Below are 19,136 nucleotides of genomic sequence, written 5' to 3' on the forward strand. Positions count from 1 at the left end.
GTGTCGTCCTATTACTCTGGATTGAAACTGGCACAATGCTAACCAGTGAACTATCTCTGACTTCCCACAGTCTCTGAAATCTCCCCCTCCACTGTTTCTACTTGTCCATGCAACTGGTGGATTCTTCATAACCTAGTCTGTGATCTGCTGCTCCTTTGTAGCCTTCCCCAATTTATTCATCAATCCTCCCTGAGAAATGTACTACTTTTACCTTTGCTGTTGGCAGCACTTAGAATTTGACCTCCGTCAGGTAAGAATCAACCAGCTATTCTGTCTCCGTGTAGTTTTATAGCTTTCTCAAATTAACTTTGCTTTGTATGTGCATATTCTATGTATCTCTCTGTGTAACTACTTGGCTGTATTTTACTACAAAGTCATGGCTAGTTCCTGTTTATATCCTCGGATGAGTCTGCCTCAAAAGGAATTGGGAAATAAAACTCTATCAGAAATTGTGGAGTGGATAGTTGTGACAGCACTTGTGTAAGATTAGAGTTGAAATTGTATGTTTTTTGTTGTGGTCTTCAGTCCAGAGACTGGTTTGATGCAGCTCTCCATGCTAATCTATCCTGTGCAAGCTTCTTCATCTCCCAGTACCTACTGCAACCTACATCCTTCTGAATCTGCTTAGTGTATTCATCTCTTGGTCTCCCTATATGATTTTTGCCCTCCACGCTGCCCTCCAATACTAAATTGGTGATTCCTTGATGGCTCTGAACATGTTCTACCAACCGGTCCCTTCTTCTAGTCAAGTTGTGCCACAAAATTCTCTTCTCCTCAATTCTATTCAGTACCTCCTCATTAGTTAGGTGATCTAACCATCTAATCTTCAGCATTCTTCTGTAGCACTACATTTCGAAAGCTTCTATTGTCCTTTTGTATAAACTATTTATCGTCCATGTTTCACTTCCATACATGGCTACACTCCATACAAATACTTTCAGAAACGACTTCCTGACACTTAAATCTATACTCGATGTTAACAAATTTCTCTTCTTCAGAAACGCTTTCCTTGCCATTGCCAGTCTACATTTTATATCCTCTCTACTTCGACCATCATCAGTTATTTTGCTCCCCAAATATCAAAACTCCTTTACTACTTTAAGCATCTCATTTCTTAATCTAATTCCCTCAGCATCACCCAATTTAATTCGACTACATTCGATTATCCTCATTTTGCTTTTGTTGATGTTCATCTTATATCCTCGTTTGAAGACAGTGTGCATTCCATTCAGCTGCTCTTCCAGGTCCTTTGCTGTCTCTGACAGAATTATTATGTCATCGGCAATCCCCAAAGTTTTTATTTCTTCTCCATGGATTTTGATTCTACTCCAAATTTTTCCTTTGTTTCCTTTACTGCTTGCTCAATATACAGATTGAATAAGATCGGGGATAGGCTACAACCCTGTCTCACTCCCTTCCCAACCACTGCTTCCCTTTCATGCCCCTCGATTCTTATTACTGCCATCTGGTTTCTGTGCAAATTGTAAATAGCCTTTCGCTCCCTGTATTTTACTCCTGCCACGTTTAGGATTTGAAAGAGAGTATTCCAGTCAACATTGTCAAAAGCTTTCTCTAAGTCTACAAATGCTAGAAATGTAGGTTTGCCTTTCCTTAATCTATTTTCTAAGATAAGTCGTAGGGTCAGTATTGCCTCATGTGATCCAACATTTCTACAGAATCCAAACTGATCTTCCCCGAGGTTGGCTTCTACCAGTTTTTCCATTCGTCTGTAAAGAATTCGTGTTAGTATTTTGCAGCCATGGCTTATTAAACTGATTGATCGGTAATTTTCACATGTGTCAACACCTGCTTTCTTTGGGATTGGAATTATTATATTCTTCTTGAAATCTGAGGGTATTTCACTTGTCTCATACATTTTGCTCACTAGATGGTAGTGTTTTGTTAGGCTTGGCTCTCCCAAGGCTGTCAGTAGTTCTAATGGAATGTTGTCTACTCCTGGGGCCTTGTTTCGACTTAGGTCTTTCAGTGCTCTGGCAAACTCTTCACGCAGTATCATATCTCCTATTTCATCTTCATCCACATTCTCTTCCATTTCCATAATATTGTCCTCGAGTACATCGCCCTTGTATAGACTCTCTATACAGGGTGTTACAAAAAGGTACGGCCAAACTATCAGGAAACATTCCTCACACACAAATAAAGAAAATACGTTATGTGGACATGTGTCCGGAAATGCTTAATTTCCATGTTAGAGCTCATTTTAGGTTCGTCAGTGTGTATTGTACTTCCTCGATTCACCGCCAGTTGGCCCAATTGAAGGAAGGTAATGTTGACTTCAGTGCTTGTGTTGACATGAGACTCATTGCTCTACAGTACTAGCATTGAGCACATCAGTACGTAGCATCAACAGGTTAGTGTTCATCACGAACGTGGTTTTGCAGTCAGTGCAATGTTTACAAATGCGGAGTTGGCAGATGCCCATTTGATGTCTGGATTAGCACGGGGCAATAGCCGTGGCGCGGTACGTTTGTATCGAGACAGATTTCCAGAACGAAGGTGTCCCGACAGGAAGACGTTCGAAGCAATTGATCGGTGTCTTAGGGAACACAGAACATTCCAGCCTATGACTCGTGACTGGGGAAGACCTAGAACGACGAGGACACCTGCAGTGGACAAGGCAATTCTTTGTACAGTTGACAATAACCCTAATGTCAGCGTCAGAGAAGTTGCTGCTGTACAAGGCAATATTGACCACGTCACTGTATGGAGAGTGCTACGAGAGAACCAGTTGTTTCCGTACCATGTACAGCATGTGCAGGCACTATCAGCAGCTGATTGGCCTCCACGGGTACACTTCTGCGAATGGTTCATCCAACAATGTCTCAATCCTCATTTCAGTGCAAATGTTCTCTTTACGGATGAGGCTTCATTCCAACGTGATCAAATTGTAAATTTTCACAATCAACATGTGTGGGCTGACGAGAATCCGCACGCAATTGTGCAATCACGTCATCAACACAGATTTTCTGTGAACGTTTGGGCAGGCATTGTTGGTGATGTCTTGATTGGGCCCCATGTTCTTCCACCTACGCTCAATGGAGCATGTTATCATGATTTCATACGGGATACTCTACCTGTGCTGCTAGAACATGTGCCTTTACAAGTATTACAAGTACGACACAACGTGTGGTTCATGCACGATGGAGCTCCTGCATATTTCAGTCTTAGTGTTCGTACGCTTCTCAACAACAGATTCGGTGACCGATGGATCGGTAGAGGCGGACCAATTCCATGGCCTCCACGCTCGCTTGACCTCAACCCTCTTGACTTTCATTTATGGGGGCATTTGAAAGCTCTTGTCTACGTAACCCCGGTACCAAATGTAGAGACTCTTCATGCTCGTATTGTCGATGGCTGTGATACAATACGCCATTCTCCAGGGCTGCATCAGCGCATCAGGGATTCCATGCGACGGAGGGTGGATGCATGTATCCTCGCTAACGGGGGACATTTTGAACATTTCTTGTAACAAAGTGTTTGAAGTCACGCTGGTGATTTGAAGAGAAGTAATGAAATGAGCTCTAACATGGAAAGTAAGCGGTTTCCTGAAAGTTTCGCCGTACCTTTTTGTAACACCCTGTATCCTCCTTCCACCTTTCTGCTTTCCCTTCTTTGTTTAGAACTTGGTTTCCATCTGAGCTCTTGATATTCATGCAAATGGTTCTCTTTTCTCCAAAGGTCTCTTTAATTTTCCTGTAGACAGTATCTACCTTACCCCTAGTGATATGCTCCTCTATGTCCTTACATTTGTCCTCTAGCCATCCCCGCTTAGCCTTTTTGCCCTTCCTGTCGGTCTCAATTTTGAGACATTTGTATTCCTTTTGCCTGCCTCATTTACTGCATTTTTATGTTTTCTTCTTTCATCAATTAAATTCAATATTTCTTCTGTTACCCAAGGATTTCTATTAGCCCCTGTCTTTTCACCTACTTGATCCTCTGCTATTTCATTTCTCGAAGCAACCCATTCTTCTTCTACTGTATTTCTTTCCCCCATTCTTGTCAATCATTCCCTAATGCTCTCCCTGAAGCTCTCTACAACCTCTGGTTCTTTCAGTTTATCCAGGTCCCATCTCCTCAAATTCCCACCTTTTTGCAGTTTCTTCAGTTTTAATCTACACATCATAACCAGTAGATTGTGGTCAGAGTCCACATCTGCCCCTGGAAATGTCTTACAAATTAAAAACTGGTTCCTGAATCTCTATCTTACCATTATATAATCTATCTGATACCTTCCAGTATCTCCAGGCTTCTTCTATGTATACAATCTTCTTTTATGATTCTTGAATCAAGTGTTAGCTTTGATTAAGTTATGGTTTGTGCAAAATTCTACCAGGCAGCTTCCTCTTTAATTCCTTACCCCCATTCCATATTCACCTACTATGTTTCCTTCTCTTCCTTTTCCTACTATCGAGTTCCAGTGACCCATGACTATTAATTTTTTATCTCCCTTCACCATCTGAATAATTTCTTTTGTCTCATCATACATTTCATCAATCTCTTCGTCATCTGCGGAGCTAGTTGGCATATAAACTTGAACTACTATGGTAGGCCACAATAATATGTTCACTATGCTGTTTGTTGTAGCTTACCTCCATTCCTATTTTCCTATTCATTATTAAACCTACTCCAGCATTACCCCTATTTGACTTTGTATTTATAACCCCGTATTCACCTGATCAGAAGTCTTGCTCTTCCTGCCGCCGAACTTCACTAATTCCCACTGTATCTAACTTTAACCTATCCATGTCCCTTTTTAAATTTTCTAACCTACCTGCCCAATTAAGGGGTCTGTCATTCCATGCTCCGATCCATAGAATGCCCATTTTCTTTCTCCTGATAACGATGTCCTCTTGAGTAGTCCTACACCCGCCCCTGGAGATCCGAATGGGGGACTGTTTTACCTCCGAAATATTTTACCCAATAGGACGCCTTCATCATGTAACCATACAGTAAAACTGCATTTCCTTGGGAAAAATTACGGCTGTAGTTTCCCCTTACTTTCAGCCGTTCGCAGTACCAGCACAGCAAGGCCAGATCAGTCTATTATCCAGACTGTTTCCCCTGCAACTACTGAAAAGGGTGCTGCCCCTTTTCAGGAACCACACTTTTGTCTGGCCTCTCAACAGATACCCCTCCGTTGTGGTTGCATCCATGGTATGGCTATCTGTATCGCTGAGGCGCACAAGCCTCCCCACCACACTGAGGCGCGCAAGCCTCCACACCAGTGGCAAGGTCCATGGTTCATGGGGAAATTGTATAAATATCTGAAAATTTATGTAGATTGTCTTTATGTTGAATTTTAGGTCATTATGGTAATTTAAATGTAACTAACACCACTGTGTGTACTTAGTCAGTCAGCTGTTGACTCATTCACAGGTCATTTTTACAATGAAGTTTATTGTATCACTTTATTACAATGAAAAAGCTAGTTCAAAGTTAGCTAATTCTTACTCACAGCTGTGTAACTACTTAAAAACTTAGATTTGCAAGTGTCTGTTATTGTTTGTTTTGTTTTTTTTTTGTTTTTTTTTGTTTTTTTTTGTTTTTTTTTTTGTACAAATATACTTTATAAAACTTATTATAAAACTGTCATTAGACCAGAATGCCTGTATGCATCGGAGTGCCTAACTCTTAACAAAAAGGGGGAAATAGAAAACATGGAAAAGAAAGAAAGGAAAATTTTGAGAAAAATATTAGGACCGAGAAAGATTGGAGAAGAGTACAAGCTAAAGAGTAATAAGGAAATATACAAAACTATTGAGAAAGTGAGTGAGGCAATGCGTAAACGCAGACTAACGTTTTATGGTCACCTGTCGAGGATGGATGGAAACAGACTAACAAGAAGTGTTTGAACATAGTAACAGGAACGAAAAAACCAACAATAAATGGATACAGATGGTGAAAAAGGATTTGGCCTATTTTAATGTCACCCGTGAGTCAATCAGGGACAGGGAAAAGTTTAGACAAATAGTGAACGAAATTAAGTGTTTTCCAGAAGAAACGAAACTAAAGGATAATAACAGGAAATGGTCGGAAGAGCGGAGGAGGAACCACTCGAAAATGATGAGGAAATATTGGGAAGAGAGAAAAAAAGATCAAAAAGCCGGGCAAGTGAATTGTTGAACGTGGTCCAAAGATGGCCGAAATCGAAAGAAGAAGAAGATACTTTCTAAAAAGTTGACTGATAATGTCAAAGCTAATAATACTCTACTGATACAAATCTCATCATTTCCCTGCCTGCTCACATAACTTACGAGGCACTCTTGCATATGCCCTGCCCCCTTCCCTAGACTACCCCCCCCCCCCCCCTCCCTCACACACTCACACTTTTTGCTAATTTTGGGATCATAACAATCTTTCTGCCTTTTCATTATGTATTTTGAGCTACCCCATTTGTCTGCCTGGGAAACTAAGACAGTGCCACAGCGTAATGAATGAGATGTGTAAGGACCTGAAAATGTAGCATCAATTTTTGACAAAATTTGCAGCTTTCTTAGCAAAATTCACATCTAAATTTTTTTGTTTATAAATAATTAGGAGTACAAATTTAAAAGGTTCACACACTACATGCCTGAAGCCAAAGCCCCAGTGCTTTGAATGGACTGAAAGTAAAGGCACTGATTTGGGAGCTTTTTGACTGGGATGTTTGCTTTTGCAAAAATGTCAGCAGGCTTTCTGTGAAATGATCTTTACTTGTTTTCTTCTTTTCACTCTATTTATGTTTTCAACAAGTAATTGTTTCTGTTGAGAAGCACACCATTTTCATGCCTCTGATTTACGGTGCTTCTCAACATTAATTTTCTTTTCCTTCTCAATTTGATAATTACAAAATCTTCAGAGCATTGATTTCGTCCTTTCATGTGTATTCATAGCCGTGTGACCCATACGTACAACGCTACTGATAGAAATGACACACAATAGGTCTATAGTGCATAGTGCAGAAACTATAAACCGGCAGTTGGCAGTGAAGATAAACAAATTAGAATTTTGACCACCAAAGGACAGAGAAGCGGTACAGGGAAACAAGCTCTCTCACAGGGCAACCAGCCTACACCTGCATTCTGTGTTTATGTGAAAGCAGAATTTGACACATGCCTGTAGGAATCACCTATCACTTCTGGTGTTTTGATGATCATAAGAGAATTCCATGATGTATCAGCAATAGTTCCTTCACTCATTTCAAAATAAGAAAAGAAAACAATGAGCAACAGACAGCATTCAGTAGCACTACCAAGCAATTACTTGCTGATGTTGGCAGTGGTAGTTTAGGCCTGACCTCTGCCAGTACCTGATGCAACCTCAGTTCAAAACACTTGGTAACTGAAGCTGCCATGCTGAAATGTCTGCACTGTGGGCTTTCAAAAATAAATTAATGGTGGCCCTCGACTACGTACCCACAGACTCAGAGTTGAAATATTAGAAGTTTTGGCTGGTTTCGTTGTCTAGGGTCTGGGATACGTAGTTGCCACATTACAAGCCAAATACTGCTGAGTCTATGGTTTACAATATGAATATACACATGAATCGAATGGTCAAAAGTTCCTATGACTCGGCAATTGCGAAATTTGAATATAACATAGAAATTTATAAGTGAAAGACTACAATTAAATAAAATCTGCAGGTACTATTTATAACGACTTTAAATGATGAGTTCGATAGCAGAAGTACCTTTAAGAATGCTATTTATTACTGCAAAACACTTATTGGTGTCAATGGTCCAGCAATTAAATAAAATATTAGTTGAATAACAGGGAAACAATAGATTCCTACTTCACGTAATTAGTTATGAACAACAACATAGCTCACAAGAAATTCACTTCTAAATGCATACTATGTCTTCACTGCAGAAGCCACGGAAATCTCGCACGTGCACCAGCCGGCACTACGTAATATTTCTATCTCCAGACACGCATAAACTGTTCAACACTGTCCAAGTATTTCCTGTGACCATCCTGTTCTGTCCTACTTGTGTCTTTTTTGGTAACGATGTTCCTCCCCCAGTAAATATCAGCCAATTTCTTCATTAATAGTATATATGGGATATAAACAAAGACATAGACAAATAAATATATTTATAAGCAGACTGCTGCCATTTTTTCGTGTAACTGTGGAGTACTTATGGCCTGATGCGATCAGTAGTAATCGGCCACTTTGACCTTCAATAACTCATGTACTATTCAAGTTACATGCATGTAATTCGTACCAATTTAGGTTTACACTAATAGCTTTCTAAAGACATGTCGATCGACAAAATCGGATGAAACGTTTAGATTTTGGAAATTTGTATAATTTACAGTCAGATGCTAAACTTTAAACTAATAAAGATTTTGAAAATCTGATTACACCATCAGAATTGTCGTGCAAATAATGGTAATGTACATGTTTCTTTTTAAGGTATCATGATTGCTCTGGCTATTATTAATTTCTACATGAACTGTTAAATGTCTGCCATTATGGTTTCACAAAGTCCGCCATCTTTGGTACTCCCTGCATACAAATCTCCTTCATCGACACAAAGCACAGTCCTCGACGCAGTGTCAACATGAAATTCCCAGCCACGCAGTCGGCCTGGACCTCACGCTGGGGCTACCCCTCTTGTTCCGGCTAATGTTCGGCACCACATGGTTACTGACGAGCCCTGGCTTGCCAGAGTGGGCTGTGCGGCCATGCCAACTCCGAATTTAGAATATTTTCAGGGCGCCACAACTCGCCCGTTACCTCACAGCACTGTACCAACTTTTGAACTTTAGCTAGCTGACAAACATACTTGTTTCTTTGACCCAAGATACTGGGTCTCATGGTTGGGTCCTGTGTTGTGTTACATGACGTGTGACCTTTGAACCATGAGGGCAGAGTATCAAGTGGACTGATACATCATTGCATTTGTGTGCTTTTTATTTTGCATACATATTCTTACGTACATTATCTTTAGTAATTGGACTTCACTACAAGCTTTTCAATATCACTAACAATCGTATTATGTTCACATAGAGCATTAGTGATGTACTACTTAAAACAGTCACGTTGATAAAATATCTAGTGTTGCAAAGTGATTTGGAAATGGAATGACAATGTTAAATTGTTTGTAGAGAAGGTGAATAGTGGCTCTGGTTCATTGGGAGAATTGTAGGAAAGTAAAATTGATCTATAAAGACCTTGTGCAGAACACATGTGTGATCCATTCTTGAGTAGTAGTTCACTGTCAAGAATCCCTACCTGGTCAGATTAAGGGAGACAGTGAAGCAGTGTAGAGGCAAGCTGATAGCTTTGTTACCAGTTACAACCAACTTATGTATATTAAGGATGTGCTATGTGAAACTCAAATGCAAAATTCTGGAACGAAGATGATGATCTTCTCGTGGAACACTATCGAGAAAATTTAGAGAACAAGTATTTGTGACAGACTGCAGAGCAATCCTAATGCCACCAACATCCATCTTATGTAAGGACCCAAAATACAAGACAAGAGAAATCAACACTTCTACAGAAGAATATCAACAGTTGTTTTTCTCTCACTCCATTTGTGAGTGGAAGAAGAAAGGAAATGGCTGGCAGTGGTATGAGTACCCTCCACCGTGGATTGTATAGTGGCTTTCGGATTGTGTGCCCCTGTTAACCATGGGAATGTATACTGACTACCTTGGCTTATTATGAACATCTACCACATTTAAAGTGCAGTTTGCCTGAATCCATTTTAGTTGGAACTGAATTTATTTTAAATTTGGACAAATACCACTGTAGCCACAACCTCATAAATTGAAACACATTCAGGCAAAACAACCATATATTTGTGACAACCAACATTCTAAATTTAATTGCTACTTGCTTGATTCATAGCAATATAAGGTTTATTGGTCCCCACATAACCACAGCCTGATAATTTGTGACATATTCAGAAAAAACTGTCAATTATTTTTGTCACAACAGTGAAGAAGAAAATGGTTTCAAATTGGGGGCTAGAAATTCATTGCGTCTTTTGTCGCCTCTCACTGGTTATGTTAAACTATCAGCCATTGGCTATGCAAAACTGATGTCAGTCAGCCTTTGAAGCAGTAGAGAAACACTGCCATGACTGGCCCTGGTCTAGCCTGGATCCAAAAATAGTGATACACCAGATGACTGGCCTAGATAGTAAGCAAACAAGGAAGTGGAGGTAAAAGTTAATGTAAACCATTTCTTTTTTTAATTTTATTCCTCTCTGTATTAAAGAGTACACAATCAATAAATGGCATAAGTTTAGAATGAATATAATGTTCTCTCAAAGCATCCCCCCCCCTTTTCTCTGAAATAAAAAATTAAAAAAGTTGTCATCTTTTGTTCAGGTTTGTCTCATTCTTGGGTAAAAACAGTAATATGTAACTGCAGGGCACTAACTGTTACACAGTGATGACAAAAATCTAAATAAATAACATCCTTATGGCATTATCTTTTTCAGTATGTTTCTGTTCACTCCTCCTCATGAAAGTATATATTTATCCCTAAAAAGCTGTGTTTGTTGCATATTTACTGGAGTTATCATATGTGTATAAAAAAATAAATGATATTAGTCCCTTTCAAACTAAAATTCATCAGATTGTTTTCTTTATGGCCAAAAATTAATTACATATAGACCAATTATAAACATTCTTAAGATTTTCAGCTGTTTTCTTTGATTGTAGTTCTGCTGTTTTTTCTGTGACTACACTGCTGTTGTATCGAGAAATGTGAATTTTTCCCCACATCTAACTGATAAATATCAACAAAAGTCGTACCAAATTATTAACGTCTTTTGCCACTTTCACATAATGTACGTCTGGATAAAAACAAATATGTTTTACTACTACTGTGATATGTTCAGCTTTTGTTAAATTATTTCTTCTGAAAATATATGATAAGTCTTTTGAATTTGGAATATATGGACACTAGATCTTTGCTAATTTTTACGTTATGTTTTTGTCTAGTATATGCTACCTTAAGATTACAGTTTGCTTTTCAGTGCCTGTCTATACATTTCGAGAACATATCTTGAAGAAAAGTAGCATGGTATCTGCAAGCACAGGGATTGGACAGAAACATGGAAACACCACAAGAAATGTACACTTGAACATGAATACAGATTCTAGCCAAGCCTGTAGGCGGTGCTGTATATTTGACCACGAACGGCACCTGTGCAATGTCCTCAACACATTTCAAATGTGTCATGATCAGAACAGTCTTCTGTGTAGTAGTGAGTGCATTATGTCGGAGCTAAGTGAATTTTAACATTGGAAAATTGTTGGTATTCATATGGTAAGTGCTTCCATAACTAAGGTAGCTGAAGTGTTCGGTGTTTAAAGAGGCACTGCATCAAAATTTATATCACATACAGTGAAAGCACAAAAACATCATCCACTAAATAAAAATGTAGACAAAAGTACAGGTTGAGTGATCATGGCAGACAGTCTTTGAAGAGGATTGTTACGAAGAATATGATGATGACAGCTGCAAAAGTCACTGCAGAACTCAATGTCACCTTCTCAGAGCCTGTCAGCACCAAAACAACCAGAAGGGAGATCTGTAAGCTGGGAGAGCTGGAATTCCCAAACCACTTGTCAGAGGTACAAATGCCTTTAACAGGAAAACATGGTGCTGAAACCATAGAACTGGGACTAGGGAGCAATAAATGAAAGTAATTTGGTCAGATAGTCTTGTTTCACACGATTTCCAACTTCTGGCTGAGTTTACATCTGAAGAATGAAACATGGCAGAGGTTCAGTGATGATTTGGGCAGCCATGTTGTTGTATTCAGTGGGCTTCATGGTTACCCTACAAGCCTGCATTACTGTCATGGATTATGTAACCATTTTAGCTGATCAGGTCCGTACCATGGAACAGTGTTGATTCCCCAATCTGCTGTTGTAGTGGACACGCTCTTGCTCGTACCATAATCATTGCCTGCACCAGGCGAGATGCGTGAGTTTTGTGCTGCCATACAGATACGCGATTTAGACTGTAATGAAAACAAGTTTAATTCAGGAAACTAGTTTAATACATGTATTAGTGTGTTTTGTAAACTTACTATTAAAAGTTTCACTTCTCTTTGTGTATTATTCCAGAAAATGCGAAAGGAACATAAAGTAGAGTTACAATAGTATTCTTGCATACATTGTAGCGCAGTAAAACTTATAGAATCTCATTTAATTGTTCTGTTCCATTCCAGCAAGTTAAGAAAAGTGTATCCCTTTGTTGCTTAACTCTTATTTTGCGAAACACACCGTACATTTTAAGTTCCAGTATCTGGAAAATTTGCACGTATGGTAGTAGCTTTGCTTACATACAGTTGCAACTAGGCCAAATTTTTGTAAACTTTTTTTTTTTTTAAATCTAACTTATTGTCGCTAAAGTAAGTTTGTTTACATACAACTGAAACTAGACCGAATCTTTCGTAGATGTGTTTCTTGTTTTTCAGTAATTTAATTTGACTTATTCTCACTAAAGTAACATTTTTAACGTAAGTGAAAAGTGCCTGACGTGCCGTAGAATTGTTAGCTGCGGGGTTTGGTGTGATGGCTGCAGTAGTTTTTTTCATTGGGATAACTGTAGCGATGTGGGAAATGGGGAAGTGGATCAGACTCATTAGTGGTTCTGTAGGATATGCAGTAGAGATAGAAAAATAGTGGAACAGGAGGGGAAAATTGCTGCCCTTCAGGCACAGTTAGAGGTGGATAGGGAAGATCTGAACAGTTTAAGGAGGGAGAAGGGTAAAGAGAGGTGGGAAGTGGTAACAGGAAGAACAGACCTAGAATTTTGTCAGATAGCTTTGTGGTGAATGTGAAGAATAAGTTTGACCTGTTGCTTCAGTTAGAAACTAATGAGCCTCAGACAGAGGTAGGTGTAGAGAGGGCACAACAAACTTTCAGTAGAAAATTGAATAAGAATGTAGGGAAGTCAGCAAAGAGAAAGAAAGTTTTGTTGCCAGGTAGTTTACATGCCTTCAGCAGTAGGCGATCAGACATCATCTGACTGGGAAGAAATTACGTGTGGTGTTCCCCAAGGTTCCATACTAGGTCCAATACTTTTTTTGTGTATATTAATGACCTGTCATCTGTTACATTACCAGATGCCAAGTTTGTCATATTTGCAGATGATGCAAACATTGCAATAAATAGTAAATCAAATTAAATTTAGAAAGGGCAGCTAATCAAATTTTTACTGACACTAATAAGTGGTTCATAGTCAATTCACTGACATCAAACTTTGAAAAGACCCACTATATGCAGTTCAGAACTTCCAAGAGATTTCCTTATAGTGTGTGTATAAAATATGACGACATGGAAATAGGAGAAGTTGAGAGTGTTAAATTATTGGTATTACAACTTAATAAATTCAGTTGGGAGTGCCATACTAACGAACTGCTAAAGCACCTAAACAAGTCTGTGTTTGCAATGCGAATGATGTCAGACATAGGAGATATAAATATTAAAAAAACTGGCATATTTTGCTTATTTTCACTCCATTATGTCATATGGTATCATATTTTGGGGTAACTCCACAAACCAAGAAAAATTTTTAGAGTACAGAAGCATATAATAAGAGTAATGTGTAGTGTAAATCCAAGAATATCATTTCGGAACCTATTCAAAGAATTGGGCATACTAACCACAGCTTCTCAGTGTATTTATTCCTTAATGAAGTTTGTTGTAAATAATACATATCTTTTTCCAACTAACTGCTTAGTACACAGTATCAGTACTAGGAATAAGAACAATATACATAAAGATTTAAAATCACTTACTCTTGCCCAGAAAGGAGTCCCGTATTCAGCAAAGCATATTTTCAATAAGTTACCTGCAACCATTAAGAGTTTAGTTTCAGACAAGGCACAATTTAAACATAATTTAAAAGAATTTTTGGTGACCAACTCCTTCTGTTTCATCCATGAATTTCACAAGTAGTGCAGTAGACAATTTTCATGAAAATTTATTATACTTTAATAACAATACTTGGTTGTAACAGCCAAGTAACTACCTCCTGTGTGAATAATGGATGTATGGAAAGCAGATGTAAGTCGTAAGTCTGTAAATAGTGGAAGTTTAATTTTAAATCTTGTACATAATTTGACTGTTCTTAACTGAGGATCACTAAAATGAATAATTTACTTTAATTTTTGACAATACTTGGTCGTAATAGCCAGGTAACTAGCTATTGTGTGAATGATGGATTTAATGTAAGCAGATGTAAGTATTAAACCTGTAAATATTAGAAGTTTAATTTTAATTCATGTATATAATTTTACTGTTTATTGACTGAGGATCATTAAAATTAATGAAACTCAAGTTTTTCTAATTACATTTTTGTATACACACACATACACACGGAGCTGGCTAGACTCCAGTGGCACCATGTAGGAGTGGGGGGTGGGGGTGGGGGGAGGGGGGGTGCACGCGCGTGTTGCCACCACAAAAGCCAAGACCATTGTCAACAAATGCCAAAACTTTATGGCAATGAATCACTTGATAAAAAAGCTGATGTAGAATAATTGAGGGAGGTTTGGTCCATAAATAAGATGTTATCTACAGTTGGCTCATGTTACATGATAGATACTGAAGATTTTTTATATTTGTTATTTATTGCACTTACTGAAAAGTTTTTATTTCTGTAGTTTTCACAGGTGTGTGTAGGGACAGTGAGAGGGGGGGGGGACAGAGAGAGAGAGAGAGAGAGAGAGAGAGAGAGAGAGAGAGAGAGGGGGGGGGGGGGGGCACTTGGAAATATATATCACTGATGCTCTCCTTTTTATTTAATTTTTTAAAGATTTGATCTGCTGGAACACTGCTACTCCAAGTTTCATAAACCAAAGTTTGCGGCGCTGTGCAAGAAATTGGCAGAAGAAGCTAAAGCAGGGGATCCATTGTGTCTTTGGCTGTTTGAACAGACAGGTCGTGCTCTTGCCACTATGGTACGAGCACTTGTGCCTGCAGCTCATAAGGTACTCAAGCTAAAATTAATTTTTTGTTTAATTCAGAGATATGTAGCAAATTGATTGTTGGTGTAAAGGACATTTATAGATCTCTTTTTTCAGCATTAGTCCATAAATATTTGAGCCTGTAGTATTTAGCTTCTTATAAGTTACAGTCTGTTACAGATTCACTCCAAAGCAAAGTGCTTTAGTGGCACTGTGTTGTCTAAACTGTGGTGGGACAACATAGAAACCTAGTAAAATACAAGGCATGGTCACTTGAGACCACTTAGTGTGCCACCAACAGTCCATGTGAACAGAAGACTTGGCTGTAATGGTTTTGACGCCACGTCATGTGATACTGAAACACAACTGAGCAGTTAACACATTTGGATGATATCACACAAGACCAGATCATTGGTAGATTAAAGACCAGCAAGAAGTGGGCTGGGAGTTTAATGTTGCTTTTAGTGTCACTACACAGCTGTGGAGACAATATTGCAGCCGAAAACATTCAACAGCAGTATCGGCTAGGTCGACCTACTGTAATCTGACACCTTGGTTGTTATGTTAACTTAAGAGTCCATGCTAATTTATCCTGTGGAAGCCTCTTCATCTCTGAATCCCTATTGCAGTCTACATTGATTTTTAACTCACTCACAGTATTCACCCCTTGGTCTCCCTTTACAACTTTTAGTGACCACAATTCCCTTCATTACTAATCTGGAGATTCCTTTATGGATTACGAGAACAGTTTTCCAGAAGTGCATTTTATTTTATTTTATTTTTTATATTTATTTATTTATTTTTTTCCCCTATAGCCAGTTCGCATTTTATATGCTCTTTACTTTGATCATGATTAGTTATTTTACTTCCCAAGTGGCAAAATTAATCTATTACTCTTAGTATCTCATTTTCTAAGTCTTATTTGCTGGATATTGCCTGATTTAGTTCGGTTATAGACCATTATCCTTGTTTTACTTTCCTTGAGGTTCATCTTACAATCTCTTTCAAGAAACTATCTATTCCTTTCAACTGCTTTTTGAAGTCCTTTGCTCTCCATTGCAGAATTACATTTTTATTGAATAACCCCAAAGCATTTATTTCTTCTTCTTCCTTCACTTAAATTCCTCTTCCCAAATTTCTCCTTGCTTTCCTCTACTGTTTGCTCAACGTATAAATTGAATAGCATCAGGGACAGGCTACAGACCTGTCTCACTTCCTTCTCAACTTCTGCTTCCCTTTTTATCTTTCAACTCTTACAATAACAGTGCAGTCTGTTTTTCTGTACAAGTTACAAATAAACTTTGGTTCTTTGTATTTTATCCCTGCTACCTTCAGAATTTCAAAGAGCATAGGAACCTCAGCTGATCTTCCCTGTTATCAACTTCTACCAGATTTTCCATTCTTCTGTAAATAAGACTTATTAAACTAACAATTCAGTAAAATCCAGGATGGAATATAACAACATAATGAAAAGGATAGTTGCTACTCACCATATAGCAGACATGCTGAGTTGCAGAAAGGTACAGCAAAAAGACTGTCGGAAAGTTAGCTTCCAGCCAACAAGATCTTTGAGAAAAATAGATCTCTCTCTCTCTCTCTCTCTCTCTCTCTCTCTCTCTCACACACACACACACACACACACACACACACACACTCTGATGCAATGTGCACACATGTGGCCACAGTCTCTGGCAGTCTGATTCGAGCTGCCAGGGACTGTGGTCGTGTGTGTGTGTGTGTGTGTGTGTGTGTGTGTGTGTGTGTGTGTGTGTGTGTGTGTGTGTCCAGAGACTGTGGTCGTGTGTGTGTGTGTGTGTGTGTGTGTGTGTGTGTGTGTGTGTGTGTGTTATCTATTTTTGACAAAGGCCTTGTTGGCCAAAAGTTAATTTTCCAACAGTCTTTTTGCTGTGCCTTTCAGTGACTTGGCATCTCTGCTATATTGTGAGTAGCAACTATCCTTTTCATTATCCTGATAATTCAGTAATATTCATACTTATCAGCATCTGTCTTAGTTAGAATTACTGCATTCTTCTTGAAGTCTGTGGGTATTCCACCTGTCCCACATAATTTGTGGACTAGGAGAATAGTTTTGTCAAACTGGCTCCTCCAAGGATCTCAGAAATTGTGAGGGAATGTTGTCTGATCTGAGGGTCTTGTATCGAGTTAGGTTTTCCAGAACTCTGTAAAATTTTTCTTGCAGTATCATGTCTCTCATCTCATCTACTTCCTCTTTCCTTTCTATAATATTGCCTTAAAGTATAGTAGTGCAGTTCTCGTCTGGGCAGCATCATGTTACGAAAATGTATGCAAGTGCATTGTTCCCTTCGGGTTATTGTTGTGGCTACAGTGTACAGGAATGACATTCTGCAACAGTATGCAAACACTTTTAATTATGTGTATATAGCTCGGTTCCAAATGATGAGTGATAATGCTCCACAACACAGATCTGCCCTGGTGGACGGCTACCTAAAACATATATCTAGAAAGACCCATTAATTCCCATATCTTAAATCCAAATCAATATATGTGGAACACTTTGACCTGAAGGAATATACCTCTAACACAACCAGCATGGACAACTGCTGACCTCCTGTGGACTTGTGTCCAGCAGTGAGAGATATTATTGTAAATGTTGTTGGACAATGTGTCCATCGTATGGAGAACTGCTGTGTATCCTGCACTGCCATGGGAGGGTCTCGCACCCCGTATTGATAGTCTCTATTCCACTGGCAGCTGTTACCGCACAAGATGCATGGTCAGTTGTCCTGTATGTCTTGTATCTGTAACACTGTTAATATAATGTTGCCAGGGAACACTTTAGTGCACTCATTATCATTGTGTATGTTATTTCCTAGATGCTTTAAGTTAGGGTGAATGATTATAGAATTTTACAAGTGTACTTACACATAAGAAATAATGGAACCATATGTTTGTTTGTTTGTAGGATCTGTTCTTAGCAGACAGTGGTTTGCCTGTTGTCTGTGTTGGATCTGTGTGGCTCAGCTGGGACCTGTTGAAGAATGGATTTGTATCACGTCTGCAAGAACCTCCACAAAATGAGTGTGACCAGCCAGTGTGTGAGCTCTCTCTGCTTAAACTTACCACAAGTATGGCGGTTGGAGCCACATACCTGGCAGCTGATGCTATTGGCATTGACATGCCTAGAGATTATCGTCAGAATTACACAGTTTTTTATCATTACAAACCTCAGCAACGATGTGAATGTGCAGGTTCCTGTAATAAATTATGAGGTGTTGTAGGTACTTATTTTAGAAATTGTATTGCAAGTGTACAACATTGTAAGCATCTGGCCAGAATTGTCATGAGAATTTCTTTGCAAAAGTTACCTGTGTTTCATGTACTACAATCATGTGATGCTACAGAGCATCACTTTTCACACTTCTGTGATTCTCACTAGTGCTTGTATTTTATTCTATGCAGATACTTCTATTTTTATCTCCTCCCTCCTTGTTTAGATGATTGTACTTCGTGTCACTGTATTTTCGGCTATGGAGGACTGTTCCATATTCCACACAAAAGGTGAAACTGGGTATTATGTGAGATAATCCACAACAAAATTTCTTTAAGGAATAATAAAATAACATTTAAAATTACTTTTAATAAAGATTGATGTTTTTCTGTACTGTGGTCTCAAATTCAGATAGATCTTGCTGCAGACAGCCATGTGCAGATATGGTGATTTTCCACTAGCTGATTATTCCTAAAATGTTGCCTGTCAATTATTGGATACACCCATCATCCTTAAAATGATTACTTACTTTTTCTAGCCCGCCTGGTTAGCCGAGCGGTCTAACACACGGCTTTCCGGAGTGGTAAGGAGCGCCTGGTCCCCCGCTTGTGTCAAGGTCCGGTGAGCCAGCCAGTCTGTGGATGGTTTTTAGGTGGTTTTCCATCTGCCTTGGCAAATGCGGGCTGGTTCCCCTTATTCCGCCTCAGCTACACTATGTCAGCGATTGCTGCGCAAACAAGTTCTCCACGTACGCATACACCACCATTACTCTACCACGCAAACATAGGGGTTACACTCATCTGGTGTGAGACGTTCCCTGGGGGGGGGGGGGGTCCACTGGGGGCGAACCACACAATAACCCTGGGTTCAGTGTGAGGCGGTGGAGGGGTGAAGTGGAGTGCGGTAATCGTTGTGGACCACTGCAGCTGCGGCGGGGACGGA

General features: G+C 39.1%; 1 protein-coding gene across 4 annotated transcripts in view; it reads left to right on the forward strand.

Annotated features, from left to right (window-relative positions):
• Positions 1–18,558, forward strand: part of LOC126475210 (N-acetyl-D-glucosamine kinase) — a 185,853-nt gene extending 167,295 nt beyond the window's left edge. For all 4 annotated transcript variants that reach the window (XM_050102866.1, XM_050102869.1, XM_050102870.1 and 1 more), the window contains exons 7-8: positions 14,794–14,968; positions 17,889–18,558. In XM_050102866.1, the coding sequence (XP_049958823.1) occupies positions 14,794–14,968; positions 17,889–18,194 (481 nt within the window). In that variant the 3' untranslated portion in view covers positions 18,195–18,558. The remainder of the gene's footprint in view (positions 1–14,793; positions 14,969–17,888) is intronic.
• Positions 18,559–19,136: the final 578 nt, after the last annotated feature.

The sequence above is a fragment of the Schistocerca serialis genome, chromosome 4 (assembly GCF_023864345.2).
Source record: "Schistocerca serialis cubense isolate TAMUIC-IGC-003099 chromosome 4, iqSchSeri2.2, whole genome shotgun sequence".
Classification (NCBI taxonomy): Eukaryota; Metazoa; Arthropoda; class Insecta; order Orthoptera; family Acrididae; genus Schistocerca; species Schistocerca serialis.